This window comes from Poeciliopsis prolifica, unplaced genomic scaffold, assembly GCF_027474105.1.
Source record: "Poeciliopsis prolifica strain line A6 unplaced genomic scaffold, Auburn_PproV2 SCAFFOLD041, whole genome shotgun sequence".
In the NCBI taxonomy this organism is placed as follows: domain Eukaryota; kingdom Metazoa; phylum Chordata; class Actinopteri; order Cyprinodontiformes; family Poeciliidae; genus Poeciliopsis; species Poeciliopsis prolifica.
In genome coordinates this window covers 3,671,751-3,689,575 of record NW_026562416.1, presented here as the reverse complement: position 1 = coordinate 3,689,575, position 17,825 = coordinate 3,671,751, and the positions used below count along the sequence as shown (strand labels likewise).

The 17,825-nt window shown below is 38.3% G+C and overlaps 1 protein-coding gene across 2 annotated transcripts in view; it reads right to left on the bottom strand.

Moving 5' to 3' along the window:
* Window positions 1-59: 59 nt before the first annotated feature.
* shisa7b (shisa family member 7) overlaps window positions 60-17,825 on the bottom strand; it is a 37,245-nt gene continuing 19,479 nt past the window's right edge. The window contains exons 4-9 of one of the 2 annotated variants that reach the window (XM_055055267.1): window positions 16,928-17,044; window positions 15,979-16,124; window positions 14,895-14,963; window positions 10,737-10,964; window positions 5,260-5,641; window positions 60-4,516 (exon numbers count right to left, since the gene is read on the bottom strand). In XM_055055267.1, the coding sequence (XP_054911242.1) occupies window positions 4,060-4,516; window positions 5,260-5,641; window positions 10,737-10,964; window positions 14,895-14,963; window positions 15,979-16,124; window positions 16,928-17,044 (1,399 nt within the window). In that variant the 3' untranslated portion in view covers window positions 60-4,059. The remainder of the gene's footprint in view (window positions 4,517-5,259; window positions 5,642-10,736; window positions 10,965-14,894; window positions 14,964-15,978; window positions 16,125-16,927; window positions 17,045-17,825) is intronic. The other variant, XM_055055268.1, reaches the window with a different exon arrangement.

The following is a 17,825-nucleotide window of genomic DNA, read 5'->3' as shown; positions in this document are numbered from 1 at the left end:
TTTTAATTTTAGTTGAACAAGCCATTTTCCAAAGTAACAAATTTACATGGAGCCTTAAACCAAGGTAAATAAAAAGACAAATTAGATTTGGTTGGATATTTTTTTATTATCATTTAAACAGTATGATTTCTACAAATGCAAGAATTGATCACCAATAACAAAAGGGTTGCACATCTGTGAGACTGTTGTTGGGATATTCTTGGAAATAGACATATGAGGGAATGTTATAAATAATTTATCATACAGCTTGAGGTATGCAGAGTAGCTTTGAGAATACAAATATGCCCATGCCTCCCCTCCCCCCACGTGGTTAACACACTCACACATAAATACAGGCACACAGCTTCATCAAGGGAACTGTTAACTCATCATGGAATACAACAGTAAACGACCTCTGAAATTATGAGGAGAAATGAGTGAGACGTCAAAAGATTGAATTCATATTCAACATTTTCTCATTGGTTTTTACTCTCAGTTCTTTAAAAGCAACTAAGGCAGGCCACAACATATTCTTTTCAGTGACAGCAGTTGTTGCTTAAAAACATTTAAATTAGGGTTGAGCCCCCTGCAAGAACAGTGACTTTTTTTTTCAAACTTCTATGCCCTTAAAATTCTGTAAAAATGAGCACGTAGGAAGAAGCTGCATTAGAAATCTAATCTGTCAAACATCAGCAACACAAACTGATGAACCATGCGATAAATTAATCCACTCAGCTATTACAGGTCCCTATAACTGCTATAATTTATCACCATATAAGTCTTTGAAAATTCACATTTTAAAATGTTTAAAAAGTCATTGCTTTGGTGAACACAGCTCAAATTGAAGGGGAGGGAGTGATCAATGTCCCTCTTCCAAACAAAAGTGACAATAAAGAGACAATAATGGAAGACCAAAAAAAGCACAAACAGGCTGATATGAACAACAGTTGTATTTTGGATCAAAGTATCATCTTCATGATCAATTTTAGACAAAATCAGTGTCAGCATTCCTATAACAAAAATGACAGGGATTCTAACACACGGGTATGTAAATTTTAAACAGACGCATGTACAATTAGATACATAGACGCCATGACATCGTAAGTCAGCAGTGTGACATCTCTAACACTGGCTGCTGACATCATCATGCAGCCGGTCTTTTCTCCTTGATTGCATTTGCTCTTTTTTGTTCCCGTGATTACAACGGCTTTCCTTTTGTTTTTATGTTGTTTTGTTTTTTTCCAACTCCACTAGAAAGTTGTAAAATTGAAATTTCAGGCATATACATTAAAATTTACAGAGATTAAAAAAATAAAAGAAGAGATCATGATAAGAGTGCTCACTTTCTCATTTGGGGAGGTTGGGGTTTTTCTGTTTTTCTTTTTAAATCAAACCACTGACACATGAGTACATAACATAGAAAACTACAAATGGCCGGCAGGAAGCATCACTCAATCAGTGGCATCAGTCTTTATCAAAGTATAGCTTCACTATGAAAAAGAAACCCAGCCAGTACAGCCAGAAGGTCCATCTTATCGGCAGAGAAACAAACAAAAATCCAAAAATATGACATCTTTATGGAAAGCTTCCTCCCCTGTAACAATAATCAACAAAATTATATTTTTACACAAAGCTTCTTTTGCAGAAATCCCCTGCATTTCTTTTCTCTCTACATGTGAAGAAATCTGTGAAAATAAGCACAAGCATGCCTCCCAACAGATACAAGAGATGAAAATGAGAAGCAGACACTGTTTAGAGCACAGACACACAAAGATAAATTCAGTTTAGCCCTTAGTGTGAAGTGTCCATTGTTCCCCCGCTTCAAACCCGTCAGCCTTCCTTCCCTTGGTGCGAGGTGAGCAGCTGAACTTGCAGGAAGCATGTGGCATCTTGGACGAACGGGAGGATCTGTTCTATGCCAGTGCGCTGCAAAAAGAAGCCCTCGACTTTACAAGTTACTTGTGAAAAGTTTGAAACATGGCCAGGGGATGTTTATTCACAGATCGGTTCCTTTTAATGAGAGGTCTAATTCAAGACATTCTCAATATTACGTTTCATAAATGTCGTACACTCACTAGAATCCACTGTACAAGGCTTTAAGTTAGCTTAAAACATGGTTACATACTGAATGGTAATTTTAGGGCCCAGTCACACAGGCATCACTGAATTTGTTTAAGTCCCTGTAATAATTTCAGACTCCAACTATACTTCTACAAGCGTTTCACTTGATATGTTGGGGAAAAAAAATGTAAAGAGCTTTTTTAAATTCTCAGTCCAAATAAGAATTTTATCTTATCAAAAAAAAAAAAAAAGGAAAATAATCCCACCCTGGACCAATAGGTGCCAGTATTGTTTACATTTTAAAAAACAATACAAAAGGAAGAACAATGTGAGCTGGATATTGGTCATTTTACACTTATGTAACTTTTACAGCTCACTTTACATCCGACTTTTCACAGTTAAAAGAAAACATGTCCAACAGATGATTTGTTTGCGTGATTTCGTATGTCTTTTAGGGGTTGATGCATACCTGCTTTGACCAGTGGTGAGTTAAAGAAATTTTCTATAATTTACTTTTAGTCTAAAAGACGAAAAAAGTTGTCATGATATCCTGAATAGCAACCAGAGCTTTCTCACAGCAATTCTGATTTGATCAGGGATCACAATTTAAAAAAAATATTTCATAGTCAAATGACTTAAATGGGGATCAGAATCAAAATCAGTAGAAATATCTTGTAATTAATTGTAAACAATCTCAAAATGTGCAAAAAAAATAATTGTACATGAGTCTTTTAGAACAATTTTTGACTATGTATCACCATAAATTATCAACATCAATAACAGTTGTTGTATGCATTGTTTTAAATACATGAGTGCAAAGCAGGGGCACAAATTAGAGACAAAGATATTCTCAAATTATACAAGCCTGTCTTGTTTGACTTGGTGAATTCAGCAGTGATCAAAGTTGCCCCTTTTATTGTCATTGAACAAACTATCAGGTCAGAATGACACAAAAACTGAGAATTGGCACTATCTGGTCAAATCATGATCCGTGCATCTTAATCATATGACTGAGATTTATTGGAAACAAGAAGAGAATGAAACTAACATAAAATAAACATGATGGAAAAACCTATTCAAATTTTTCAGAAAACTGATATTTTTCTTTTTCTTTTTGACGTGAGACTTGATTTATTAAAAATGTGAAGTATTTATTTGGAGCACCGGCTTGATTTTGTTGTTTTGTTGTGAAGTGCTGGTGTGACTGGGCCTTTGTGGCAGCAGCATGAGTCGACGGTGTTGTTTTTATTTCTAAATTTCTAGTCTTGAATTATTGAAGCTGTAAAGTCATCAGATGACTGTTAGCTGCACTTGGCTCGAGTGATTCAGCAGTTTTACATTAATAGTCCAATCACAACTACAGAAAGCGATGATCGTCTAATCCAGCCTTTAAGTTACAAACCGGCTGGCTTTAAGGATAAATACGTGTTCAACTAAGTATACACAAAATCCTACAGGGCTCAGTCATGTTAATGTAATCAATATCGAGTTATTTTCATACAAAAGTAACTTGTTTGGTTCTAAATATTGTTATAAAGACAACAACAAGCAAACCTGTCTCTCTCCAGGCTCGGTGCTCTTCACCATCCACAGTGGATTCAACGACAGATGAATTTCTGTCAGAGCACTCGAGGACTCAGAGGACAGTGCAATAAAACTCAAGGACGACTCGACAACTTGGCGGATATCCTTCAATAAAAGTCACAGCGAATACCCAGCAGCCTCTGAGCTGCATTTTTTTTTTTTGCTCTTTTTATGAGGATTTTTTTTCTTCCTTTTGCAAAGAATGGCTGAATATTCTCTTTTTCAAAACATAAAGTGACAAGAGGAATATCGGTTGGCTTTACTAACATGAATGGTGTCATCAACCATTGTTTTTTGGGGAGAATTTGTTTTAAAGGTTGAGCAGCCAGCTGGGGTTAAACTCATTTCTGTTTATTCTTCATCTCTCTTCTTTATTCTTCCACTGATTGGTTCCTCTCCTCATTCTTCACCTGTCCTTCTCCTCTTCTTCTCCTCTCACACCGTCACCTCATTCTTACTTCCAGTCCGCAGTCCCTGCCCTCCTCCGCCTCCAGGGATGAAGTGCAGCTGTTCGATGGTGTTTTGCCTTTTGTTGGCAAAAGCCATGCGCCGCGCGCTGGGTTGGCCTCCGATTATCCCCGCTCCTCCTCCGCTATGGCCCCCGTGGGAGTCCCAGCCGCCATGCATCCCCATCACGGGCACAGCTGTGGAGCCGCGCTCGTGGTCGTGGCCTGATGTCGGGTGGGAGTTCATCTTGATCATGTGGTGGCGGTCCATGGACGGCGTGGCACAGATGTTCTGCTGCGACTGGGCCTTTTGGTGGTGGCTCAGTCGGCCCATGGTGGGAACCATCCCGCTCCCCCCTCCCCTCTCCATCGTTCCCATCGGCAGACCCATCGTCATCAGGCGATCCTCCAGACGGTCCGGAGAGACGAGCAGACGCTCATGAGACCTGAAAGCAGACGGCCATTTAATTTGACTGTAAAGATGGTCAGGACACAGACTCTGTAACAGTGGAGACAGTTTCTTTCCATGAAGGAAAGAAATTGGAAATTTGATGAGTGAATCAGTTTCTTTTAATCACATGGATGTTTATATTAAATGAAATGCATCACACTTATAGGTGCAACAATTTCTCAATAAACTGAATTATTGAGTTTAATGCATAACAATGTAGATGTTAAAATACATGTAATTAATTAATCAGAAATAATGAGATAAAGTTCCAATCCTATCCTTTATATATTTAATATTGGTTATCAGACAGATAACTGATGATGATTAAGATATACTTTTTTTTTCAAGGTTTTACTTTTCTGACTAGCGTCGAAAAGAAAATACTACATTTTGAAATGTTCTTTATAAAAGCATTGATTTAGAAGTAAACACACTTATATACCAGATTATTTCATCTGATTTCTTTTTTTTCCTCAAACAGATTTGTTCATTTTATCATCTTAACTGACAGGCCAAAAATTCTCTGTCTTGGAAGTTCACCGGTGTGCATCTTCACATTGTCAGACTTCTGAAACTTTAATGAAATCGTCTAACTCCTGTCCCATATTTCCCTTTGCTTTCCTTCCTCCATCCTTTCTGGATCACATCTCATTATGATCTGTTTTCATTTCCATCTTTCCTGATTTCATTTCACTCTCCAAGTTGTCAGATCTGATCGTCTCCTGGCTCTAAGCTCACCTGCGGAGCGTCTGTGAAGTGGAGCTCCTACTGGTACTCATCATGGCTTTGCAGTACTGGTGCTGCTGGTTCTTGTTCAGGCGGGACAGGGTGTTTCCCTCCCCGAAGGCCAGCAGCTGGTCCTGGGAGCGGACGCGGCGAGGCGGCCTGTCGAAGGTGGAGCTGGTGTAGGGCGCCTGGGAGGGAAGCGGGTACGGGTTCGGGGTGGAGGTGGGGATGTGGAGGTGTGGACGGGATCCATGGAGGGGCAGGGTGCCCCTGGATCCCAGTGTGTAGTCGCCACCCCAGGGAAGGTGGTGCTGCGAGGAGTGGAAGGAGGGTGGGGCGTTGTTGGAACGACGTTTGTTGGTGTAATAACCCGAGTATTCATCAAGTTCTTTCTCTGTTGCATAAAAAAAGGGAAAGAAAGAAAATTTGTTAAATGTAAACAAACCATTCGTAAATGTGAGCATCCTGATGAGTCTTAATTTAAACATCACATCCGCAATAAAACATGATTGAAATACTTTAGGTTTGCCTTAAGCATTTAGTCAGACCTCATCCTCAAATCTTCTAATGTTCTAATTGTTGGTCTGAAATATGCAAAAGTGAGAAAAACTTTACACCATGGAAAATAACTGACTGCTTGCTATAAGCAAAGCGACTAAAGGGATGTTCCCTTTACACTATTTTGGTCTCCAGTGACACTGACAAGAAAGATGGAAAAAATAGAAAGTTGAAAAAGGAACAGCAGCAAAAAAGTACAGAAGAAAAGAAATTAGAGACAAAAGTGGCAAACCTTTAGAACAAAGAATATGATGTAAAAACAACGGGGAAAGAAATGCATGGAGTGTGGCAACAGAGGGGAGTGAAATTCTTTGAGAGAGGAGTACCGGCAGCAAACAAGGAGATGAAACGTAGATAAAAGAAATTACAACAAGGCATAAGAGAATAATACATGAGAAAGGACAGTGTAAAAAAAAGCACAAAGTAACAGAGGTTGAATGAGAAAGGACAGCAAAGAGAAACAAAGTCAACAGAGACGAAAGTCTTCATTAATAGAGAAATAACAGTGTTTCTGTGCTTTCTGCTCCATACCCCGAGTCTGCTTTAATCTTCAAAGTATTTCCATGGAAGCAGCTCTGCAAGAGCCAATTTAAAACCTGACCTTTAACCAGCTAGCTCTCTACCTCTTCCTCTCCTGTCTTTTTTTCTCTCACCTTCTCAGGCCTCTTCCTTTCTTTCTATTTGTTCCTCTGCCTCCATCTTCTCATAATTTCCGCCAAATGTGGAGGTTTTCTGTCTACCTTTCTTTTGCCTCATTTCCCTGTTTTCTATTCTCCCTGATGATCTCATGTCCTCACCCTGGCCTCCCTCTTCTCTCTTTGCTCGCTCTGTTTAAGGCCAAATTATCTCGAGGGTTTTTTTTTATGCCTGGCCGCGGACAAAGAAGCCTTTATCGATGTCATTTCTGCAGGGAAGCACATCAAAAGCAGCAGGTTTCATTCAGCAGCAGCTGAGTGGCCGTTTTTCATCTGCTCTGTGTCATCCTGACATTTCACTCCCCTCCTGAAAAAAATTGTTCCCCAAAAACTGTTTGATGAAAATATGAGAGTTGATTTTGCAGAAAACCAAAAGCAATGCTTTAATTCAATGTGACAATGATTCACACTGTCTGAAGAGGTGCTATGCCAGCTAACACCGTGGATCAGTCAGTTCATGAGATCTTTACTCACAATTAACTCACAATAAATTAAACACTCAATTCACATCATCTACATTAAGTATCTTCAAATATTTTACAGTCTTGAATGGCACAACCAGTTGTTAGCTAGCACTGCTAGTGCACCTCATTTGTTTTTATCTCTCCTTTTTAAATCTCTGTTCGTAAGCTTAGAAAAATGAGCAGAGAGACGTTGGAGTAGGGGATATGATTCTTATCTATAATAATGGACGGAATCCATCTTGATCTCTAGTAGCATAAAAAACACTTTCCAAGCAATAATTGAAGATGAAAAATATTTAGTAATATATTATTTTAAAAACATTTAGCTTTATGGGACTGCTACATTTTCTGTTAAATGTTTTTTTTTATTTTATTTGTAGATGTCTAAAACTAGATTTTGATGTCCATGTTGGGCCTTTCTAAATAGAAAATGAACATGCAGGGAGTAAAACTCAATTTTACTAAAATTTTATACCTCATGTCCATCAGAACTAAGCAGGCAAAAGAGTACACTGACACTTTATGAAGATTTTTAAAAATAAAACCTCTTTTCTTTTCTTTCCAAGATTTGCCTGATGAAAGAAATAATGTAAACAGAAGTGGATAATATGGACAGTGCAAAATCTGACAAATTCTTAGCTACCGTAATTCTTTAAGGACTTTATAACCTAAAATCACACAGGGAATATAGTCAGATTTTTTGTGAAAGAAACATTTACATAATAAATATTTTACTTGTTTGTTTCTATATGCTCATAAAATCTAAATGTACACACATATTAACCACTATGTGATTGTTTCAAGCTGTGAAAGAGTGATGCTTTAGACTCATTACAAGGAGTTCAAACAACAAAAATACCTCTCAGAACCCTGCTTGGTATAATTTAGCAATTTTGTGTGATTTACAGCCCTGAGCACTGCATGCAATGCATTTTAGTTGTTTGTTTATAAAAATTTACTTCTAAGAACAATACTGTTTTGGATAAGTACAGTTTTGTTTAAATGAAACCAGTTCCATGACTAAACTCTGAAATTATATCTTTTACTCACCAGGTAAGCTAATAATATTTATGTAAAGCATACATGTATATTTAAACGTGTCCACAATTTGATCTACCCTCCATTAAGCTTTGTGGCAACATTTTAACATGCAATTATTTTTTCCCAACTATCTGCAGTTATTTGTGGCTTTTGCTGAGATCCTTCATTGTTTAGAGAGTATAACCATAAACAGGCAAATAGAAAAATAATGACAGTGAAAGAAAAATTTATGCAAAGGTTTCTAAAAGAGAAAATATGGAGTCTATCTGATGGTTAATTGTGGGAAAAACTCTGACTAATAATATCTATTCCACGCAAACCTCTGTTATAAACATATGTAATATATAAAACATTTCAAGCATTATTTTTAATTGTAAGCAAATATAAACTACACTGTAACTGCCTATAAGTCGGCATAAGTGTATAACTATTAAACTAAAAATGGGAGAGGAGAGGCAGAGAAAAAAAAAGAAGAAAAAAACTAAGATGCGAATTACTGACTGGAGTTTTATTTTTGCCAGGAGTCAGATCATCGGTTGTTGAATACGAAGAAACCTTTTTTCCCTTCTGTATTTATGGAGCGTTTCCCCTTTTGACTGAATCGAAATAATAAAGAGCCTCCTCTCAATTACGCCTTCACATCATTCCATCCATGTAGCGCCATGCTCGTTGAACACAGACTCATAAGGGTCATCCCTCATGAAGTAACCATCCGTCACAAGCCTGCAGGGCGACTCCCCTCCCCCTGCAGTCCTCGGCCATCACAGAGTGAGTGAAGTAAAGGAAGCAACTGCCTCGAAAATCGTTTCCTCCTCATCGAAAGCAGCCAGACCTCTGCAGATCCCCCTCCCCCATCTCTTTCCACAAGTGCCTTCTTCCACTTTCCTTTTTTTTCCCGAATGACCTCTGCATCAGCATCTTCCTTTATCTTCTACCTTCATGCTGTATCGTCACTCACCATGACACTGCCTCTAAAATTCCCCTCTACTCTCTCTCTTCTGATCAACCCTTCTCTCAAATTCACTCATTCATCCTTTTCACTGACGTCTTCCTCATCTGTGCCACTCCCTGTTTGATTTATACTGCAGCTTTTCTTTACCACTTCCTGTCAAGCTTTATGTCATTTCTTGACATAAATCTTCCTGAAATGATCCACAAAGAATGCAGTAAATTTCAAAGCAGGATGATCAACAAAGCTGCTGACCTACAGTAAATGGGACTTTTATATAACCTGTTTTGCATCCATAAATCAGTACATTTATACCACGCCGAGATGTTCTCCCAACACTGGCAAATAATGGAGAGCATTATACCAGCAAGCAAGAACGAGTAAAACGAAGCAAAAGCGCCCACGTTGCTCTTTTCCACTTGTTCTGACAGGTTAAACTCAGCATTACGATCGGTCTGACTGATTCTGACATTTGTGCTCCCACATTCAAATCCTCTGCATGTCTCAAAAATCTCAGAACAACCTTTGTGTACATTTTTGCTGCTGTCTGAATTCTAGAAGGAAATTCTACGACTTTGCACTTTTTGTTACTAATCTTGCAGCATAGTGAATAATGATGATGGGAAAGAAAAGCTCATATGGGAGGAGGGCATTTTTTCATCATCAAAAACACACTTGTATACTCTGGTGACCACAAATAATAACCACTTGTTTTATTTTGATTTTTCATCAATTCTATGTCAATGGTTTTACCCAATCAAAAATCTCCCCTAGAGTAGACAACTGTATAGTTGGACTGTTTCCATTTTGTCCTAATTGATGAATCACGAAAAGCATTATCAATTATAAATGTCATTGCTTCAGAGAGATCTTGAAAATAAATACAATAGCTTTTTAAGAAGTTTTTGTTGACATCAAAATTTATTTATTTTTTGTCACAAAACCGTATTTTTTTTTCCTATTTTTTTATTCCCAATTTTGATCCATCTGCTGAAATTGACTTGCATATTTAAAAAAATTTCAAACCGTTTAACCAACAGGTGGTGCAACATGAGCAAAAAACACAATTTTAAGGGAACGGCATTTAAATGTTGCAAGCAAAATTAACAGAGTCTTAATAAAACACAGTTAACATACTGGCTTTGGCTAAGTTGCTCTGCATGAAAATATAAATATTGAAATGTTTCTGAATTCATTTTAATAGCAGAAATGAAAGAGGCAGAATTAGTAACCACAAAATATCATCTTATTAAATGCTGATTTTCTTCATAGAGGGAACAAAAACCAAACCAAAGTGATCTTGTATGAGAAAGTAATAATGAGACTCCTCATTTATCACTATTCTCTTTTTCTACATTTGTGGATAAAATCTCACACTGTGGTGAAATGGCTTTGAACTCTTTTCCAGACTGACAGATATTAATGACTTTATTTCTTCAGATTCTGTGTTGCCTTTTGAGATCCTTATCCCTACTTCACATTACCAGACATTAAAGAGATTTGTTAAAGTGTCACGTTAAAGTGATTTCTTCACTCTCGAGGTCAACCAGTAAAAAAGCCTGAGTTTCTCTAGTGAAGCTGATGCAAAGATCTGGTGAAAATAAACTGAATTTATTAGTTAAGGGGGCTAATTATATTTCCACATAAGCCTAGTTGGGTTTAGATAATGGTTCCTTATCAGAAATGATCATATGAAATAATCATTCTGAAGTGTGTGAAATGTCCAAAACAGAAGCTGTACTTTTAATTAGCATTTCATATGAGAAACAAATAATAACTCACCCAGTTTTTTCAGGGAGCTGTAGCGGCTGAGTTCTGGTTTCATCACCGCCTCGTAGGACGGGGGCAGCTGCGCCAGGTTGTGGAAGGAGTGGGAGAAAGACGGGTGGCTGCTGTTGTGTCTCATGCTCCCGGTGAGGATGCCGACCCCACCCGGACCTTTACCGCTTCCTGAAATCAGGCTGGGCCCAGACGACAGCTGGGAGGTGTTGTTCAAACGAGGACCGCGCTCTGAGGAAAGACAGGAAGAAATGGACAGGAGGAAGAAACAAAAGAGAAGCAAGTTAGAGATTAAAAAAGATTGGATATGAATATGAAAAATATAATGGATGGAAGGAGAATAGAAGGAAAACAATGAGGTGAGAATTCAGGAAGAGAAAAACCTCTTAGGTTTTTACCATGTTACAAATGGAAACATCAATGTAATTTTTTGGGTTCTTACATGACAGAAACACAAAGTAGTGCATAACTATAAAGCAAAAGGAAAACAATTTTCAACATACAAGTTATTAAAAACATTTTAAAACATCAATCTCTCAAAGACATGGCCAACCTTAGACAAAAAAAGAAAGAACAAAAAAACATGTATGTGTGTCAGTAAATACGTGAATGAAAGTTCTCATCTAAACTTTTTGTGGAACAAAACTCCACGCACAACCAGAAACATGGTGGCAGCATCATGCTGTGGGAGAGGGGTAGATATACACACCGTGAAACCTGGAGGTCAACGCTTCAATATGTACAACAATAGCTACAATAGAATGATTTAGGTCAAAGCATGTGTTATTATGGCCCAGTCAAAGTCCAGAATTAAATATGACAAATGAAAATTGATGCTAATGAATGCTCTCTATCCAGTCTGACTGAGCTTGAATTATAAAGAAAAACAGACCAAAAAGTATTAATTTCAATCGCAAGACATGCAAAGCTGGCAAAGACGCATCACAAAAGACTACAAAGTAATGGCTCAACAGAGATACACATTTATTTCTCTTATTCACTGTTACTACTTTGTGTCTGTTGCAAAATCCCAATGAAATTAATTCAAGTTTTTGGTTTGTAACATAGTTACATTTTTAAATAACTAAGGAGTAAAGATTTTTAAAAGGAACTCTAAGAGGTAATGAAATGAATATGTTTAAAAAGTAGAGAAAAGAAAAAAATTGAAAAAATTAATATAATATTAACAAGAAGCAAAGAAAACAGTAAATGAACAAAAGAAAGGGAAGACTGAACAAAGGAAGATTCTACAAGCAGGGTAACTATCAGTGAACACAGGAAGTGTCTCTTAGCTCCATGGCGACCATCTATAAATACAACTCTGTACTGCTCATCTAAGATTGCAACACCAACATATCAGCCACATATAAATACACAGAAACACACTGATGGCTTCAGGAGGAATCTTAGTGCACATACAGTCACATTAATGCAAAGTGCAAAAGCAGCACATAGATCAGTAAACACAGAAATGACTTGTCTTATGTTAGCAACATGGAGGAGGAGAGGGGAGCATAGACGCCTGTTTTGCAGCATGTACACTGATATCAGTTATGTCATAAAGTATACAAACACATTCATATATGCTGCAAACAGCAGAGAGTCAGAGCTGTAAATGAGCCAACATGTGGGTGCACTCAGCAGGGACCTCACATGTGGATTCAAACAGAGACAAACGCTCAGATCTTCAATCAGAAACATGCCGATCAGTCACGATCATCCAAACAGGGATCAGAAATGTTGGCTCTATGAGGAGAGACAAAGAGAAACTACCTCTGGGAGTGAGAGCCAGAAAAACTGGAGAACAACAATTAAAGGTTGCATAACGTGGCCATTTACTGTTTCCTGTCTTCAATACAGACACTAGCAGAGTTCATTCAGGGTGGGAACGGTTATGGGCTGCGATCTTGTTAAGATAACTGCAGGACATATACTGGTCATTGACCATTGACAGTAATGGGCTGTAATGGCCAATGATGTCTCTGTTAAGTGCCACCCAGGGAACACACACCACATCGACCTCTGTACCCGTTACACACATACACACGCACACACATTGTGTAAAAAAAGCAATGCTAGTTCTGTGATTGTTTTAGTTTAAAGCTGGAAGTGAACATGATGAAGGCTGATAGAGAAAACAAGCAGAAAGCTTCAAGTAAAGAACATAACATACTGTGTTTATGTACCAGCACACAACTTAACGCAAAGGTGACCATGTGTGTTATTGTGTGTTTGTAATATGTACAGAGAAACTTTATGGAAATCTTCTCAGATTTGTTCATTTTATATGATGCAGGGAACCAATTCACTGAACTCCCCTCTGCACTGCCGCCTTTCCAACTCCAGATGTTATTCACTAAATACTAACAGAATCAGTTTAACCACTTTTGGGTGAGAGAAAAAACATATTAAATGAGCTATTTTTATTTTTTTAAGCAACTCTAGAATTGCCATTAAAAGTTTTTTTCATTTATAATCATGGGAATACATGTCATTAATTCAATTATAACACTTTACTTAGTTTTATAAAGAAGAATTGTTTAAATGTGTGGACTGAAAAGGCCCTGAGCAATAAAAATGATGCTGACAGAAAACCTTCAAGCTTGGCAGAGATTAGAAAAATCTTGGGAATAGTTTTGAGATCCAAGCCAAAAAGACAGAAAGACAAGTAAGAAGCAGCAGTGAAGTATGTAGATAGTGTAGACAGTGGTACTGGGCTGGTGCACATAACAAGGCAATACTCAAAAAATGTCAGTCAAGTCAAGATCTGATATCATTCAAAACTTGTGGATTGTTATTATAAGCTGGGTCAGGGCCAGTTCTTGTTTTGAAATGTCACTTAGGTTTATCATTTTCAGGTCATATCACCTTGGAAAATTGATGTTTATAATAAAAACCTATGATAAATGTATGTTTATTTGGCCAGAACTGTACAACTTCTGTGTCCTTTTCTTACACTATTACGTCATTTTGCAATGATGTGCAACTTGTATAAGAACTTCTACCTTCAGAAGATAAGATGCATCACATTTTTCAGGGGGTTTAAGTATCAGGCTGGTATCCTCAGAAATTGGGAAAAAATTTAATATGTGAGTCTCATAAAGTGGCTGTTAAAATGGAAAAACGAGAAGAATCCATCAAAAAAGAAACAAGCCAAAGAGAGAAGAGGTCATGTAATGGAACATGACTCCAAGAGGACAAACGATCCAATCAAGGTTTAAAAGCTCTAAAACCACAAATGCCTGATCATTAGAGGACATTAATGAGCTAAAATCCGATTTTTCTGTTAAATTCAATGTCTCTTCCTGATATCCATTAACCCAAATTAAAGCCAGCGCAACAAATGATAGATGCTCCCAAGCTTTGATTCTAAATGGAACCTAAAACATCAATTACTTTTAGTTTCCTTTTACTAATGAACGCCATCAATGTAACATCTGCAGGCAAAGCTGGCTCTAATCACTGCAGATGCCTTCTTGTGTAATTCATTCCAGAAGAAACGCATGTAGGTGTAGACGCTCAGAATAACTCGCACTAAAACTTAAAAAGTTCAGTGGAAATCACACTGATCCCTTTACCATCCGATCGCCATGGTAACCACATCCTACAGATCCTTCATCAGCGTTACTTTACATTCAGGAGTAGCTCATTTCCTTTCATGGACGTAACTTACATCGGTTTTATTTCTTTTTTTTTTAGATACGACTAGCATTGCTTTTTGTTTTCTTGGTGCAAAGCTGGGAGAAACAGAGCCGCTCTGTTCACAGCAAACCCTCCTCTCATGTTCGGTGTCAGCTGTAAGCGCACTCACACGTCACTGTGGCACAGAGAGATAAACAAAAGAGAGAAGAACAAGCACATTTGGAAGCAGGCTTGTGGTGGTAGTGGGTGACGAGAGGTGGGCAGACAGACTTGCAGTAAAGCCAGGGCAGGCCAGACAACTTTAAGCTTTCGCTCTTATGAACAACGTGCCAATTTCAACACAGCTTCCACACAGAGAAGCCACACACAGACACAGTGTTGAGACTGGCGCAGCTGTTTGAAGAGCGCGCTCCGGCAGGCTAACAGAGACAGACGAACAGGGTGGTGGGGAGGCCGTGGGTCCGGCCGGCAGCTCGCCGCCGCCTGCGCTGGACACGCGCTGCTAACCTCGAGGCTTACCAATGGTAGCAGAGTGTTTGGGGCTGGAGGCAGACCCCTGCTGGTTAAAAGGGTGGTGCAAGTTCCCAGCTGCAGAGAGAGCAGAGCCAACAAACTGATGGACGACCACTTGAGAGACAGAGAGCGTGTGTCGCGTAAGCATTTGTGTCAGTAAAGAGACAGAGAGGGACAGCGGTAGAGACAGCAGAGAGAGGAGAAATGGACAGGAAGGAGAAAACAGCATTCCCGCCAGGAATTATATTTCTGTCTGTTTCAATTGTTTTAAGGTTGGAATTTTGCACCAAACTTAATTCAACTGCTAAGTTAGCAAAATATACCTACAAAATTACTTAGGAGCTTAGTTTAGCTTCTAACAGAAGGTTTGACAATTATCTCATCAGTATTTTCTGCAGAACAATCCAAATCGTGGAGAGAATGAAAGAAAATCAGAGGAAGAAAATGAAAAGCAAAGGGAGAATATTGGTTAATTCATTAATTTTCTCAGCAACTTTGAGCTTTCTCTTTCCTCCACTCTATTCAATTCTATAAGTTGTGCATTTTTCTCAACATTTTATTAATCGTCACAGAAAATGACAGAGTCAAAATGTGAATAAGATAGGATTTTCATGGTTATAGTTCAAATAATATGTCGATTTCTTCTGTAAGAAATGTGTAGCTCAGAAATGTATACAGTTCTTTGCAAAGTTCTTGTAATTGCAAATATTGTACAATAGTAAAATACAAAGATAATTAAAAACCATTTGTAGCTAAAAATATTTCAGTAACTCCCTTATCTGTGTCATTTTGGATGAAAAGCTAATTTATCCATTTCCTTTTCTGTAAAATTGCGGCGTCTGACAGCATCTCAGTCCCAGCAAAATGTTTTCCACCTCAAGTGCGAATTGTGTTACTGCTACTGAGTTTGAAGTGAGATTTGAAAACCAGGAGAACAGCAGTGATAATTACCCTCCCTATCACTCGGGACACAGTGAGCAAGCCGGATCCAAAGGCTCGTGTAACCTGAATGTGACAATGTCACTTTATGTTTTCACCTCCACAAACATGCGAATGCGTTGGCTTCGACTCGAGCCGCTCTGTCACTTACTGCGGTTGTCTTTCAACTGCAGGACGGGGGTGTACAGGCTTTTAGATGTGCGGCCGTCGGATGTGGTGGCGGTCAGCACAGCGGCGTTGTTCCTGTCTCCCTGCTGCACGGGGCTCGATTGGTGACGCAAAATGTCCACCAAGGATCTGACTCAGTGCAGGAAAGATGAGTGGATCGGTGTAGAAAAAGGTGAAAAGATGCCATCATTCAAAAAATACATTTTTATCTTTAATGTCTTGTTTTAAAAAAAAAATTGATGATGTTAAGCACATAAAGTATCACTTGAAACTATTAAATTGTGGGAGTAAAAGTGTCAGTTCTCTTTCACTTTGTACATTAACATTAAAATTAAGTCAAAAGTTCAGATATCAAACATAAACTTGAATAATAATTAAACTCTATATGTAAGGAGCAGCATGCCTGTCTGGAGATGCTGATGAAGGAGCACAAAATTATCTAAACCTTAAAGACCCCCAAGTGGATATTTGATGGTGAGACTAAGAGAGCAGTAACACATGACCCAGTCCCAGAAAACTGAATGAAAACTATAAGAACATTAAGAGGAAACCCCCCGACTGCTGGAGGTCAGCAGCTTGATAAACAGAGTGCATTTTTTGTCCATAGCAATTTATAGCCATTTCTTCCTCACTGTTAACTTTCCTTTAGGGCAGACTTTAATTAAATGAAACGCGATAATAGTAAACAACAATTCCCTGATCCATCGCCTCAGTAATTGCTACCACAAATCACCCAGCCTGTGTTAACTCTGGTGGGTGTCGAAGAGCAAAATGAGCCCAGAATGAGACTGAAATTCAAATCTCTTTTTTTAATTTGAAGAAAAAAAATAAAGGTTCAGTTTGGCAACTGTTTACTTTAAATTCTGTTACTGGAAAATAATGAATCACATTTTATTTCGGTCTCTATGAGACAGCTCTTTAGTTGGTCTCACCTGGGCATGTTGACATCTCTGTTGCGGGGTCGACGCGCCACCTTGCTGAAGGCGACCCTGACGCCCACAGCCACCACCAGCGTGAAGGATATCACCCCTCCGATCACGTAACCCGTACTGGAGAAAAAAACCAACATAAAGTCATGCAGAAAGGTACAGAGACACAGGCAGAAAAAGAGAAAATTGTATGAGTTCTAGTATTCTGCTCTTAGTGGCTTGAACAAAGCAGTTCCACCCAGAAAAGGTTCAGTTAAAGTATTTCAGTAAGTTTGAACCTCTGCATTCAGAAACAATAAGGGCTGACAGATCAAAGTACTGAATTCAACTTGATATTTGGATTGCCATAGTTTGCTTTCACATTGCAGTAGCAATCCAATCTGTTCCACTTCCCGACGTTGTACTAAAATTTTGATCCATATCCGATTATAATATCACAATCAGACCAGATGTGGCTCTGACTGTGCATCCAAAGCAGATCTTTCATGTTCTTGTGACAAATCTGTCGTTTCTCATTGCTGAACAACTTTAAAACCAGTCCATAAACAGTTCTATATCCATTATTACTCCCATAAAGAATGTGCTGTTGGGTGACGTCAATGATTTTCTGCACTTGAAGGTCGCTTTAGGTTAGGAAATGGTTCACCCTTAAGTTTCATTGTGGTTGTTTTGGTTGTATGTAGGACCATGCAAAAAAAATAATGGGAAAAAACAAACAAAAATATGAATTTCAGCAAAAATATCAAAATTGAGCATCATGCTGTGCTCACTCTTTGGGACTCAAATTATTTACTTTTTCACCTATTACAAAAACTGTGCAATGAAAGTTGAAATCATAATGTGAAATTATATTTATATTTGGTTTTCAAAAAGGCTGAAGTAATCTTTCATATTACCAAAA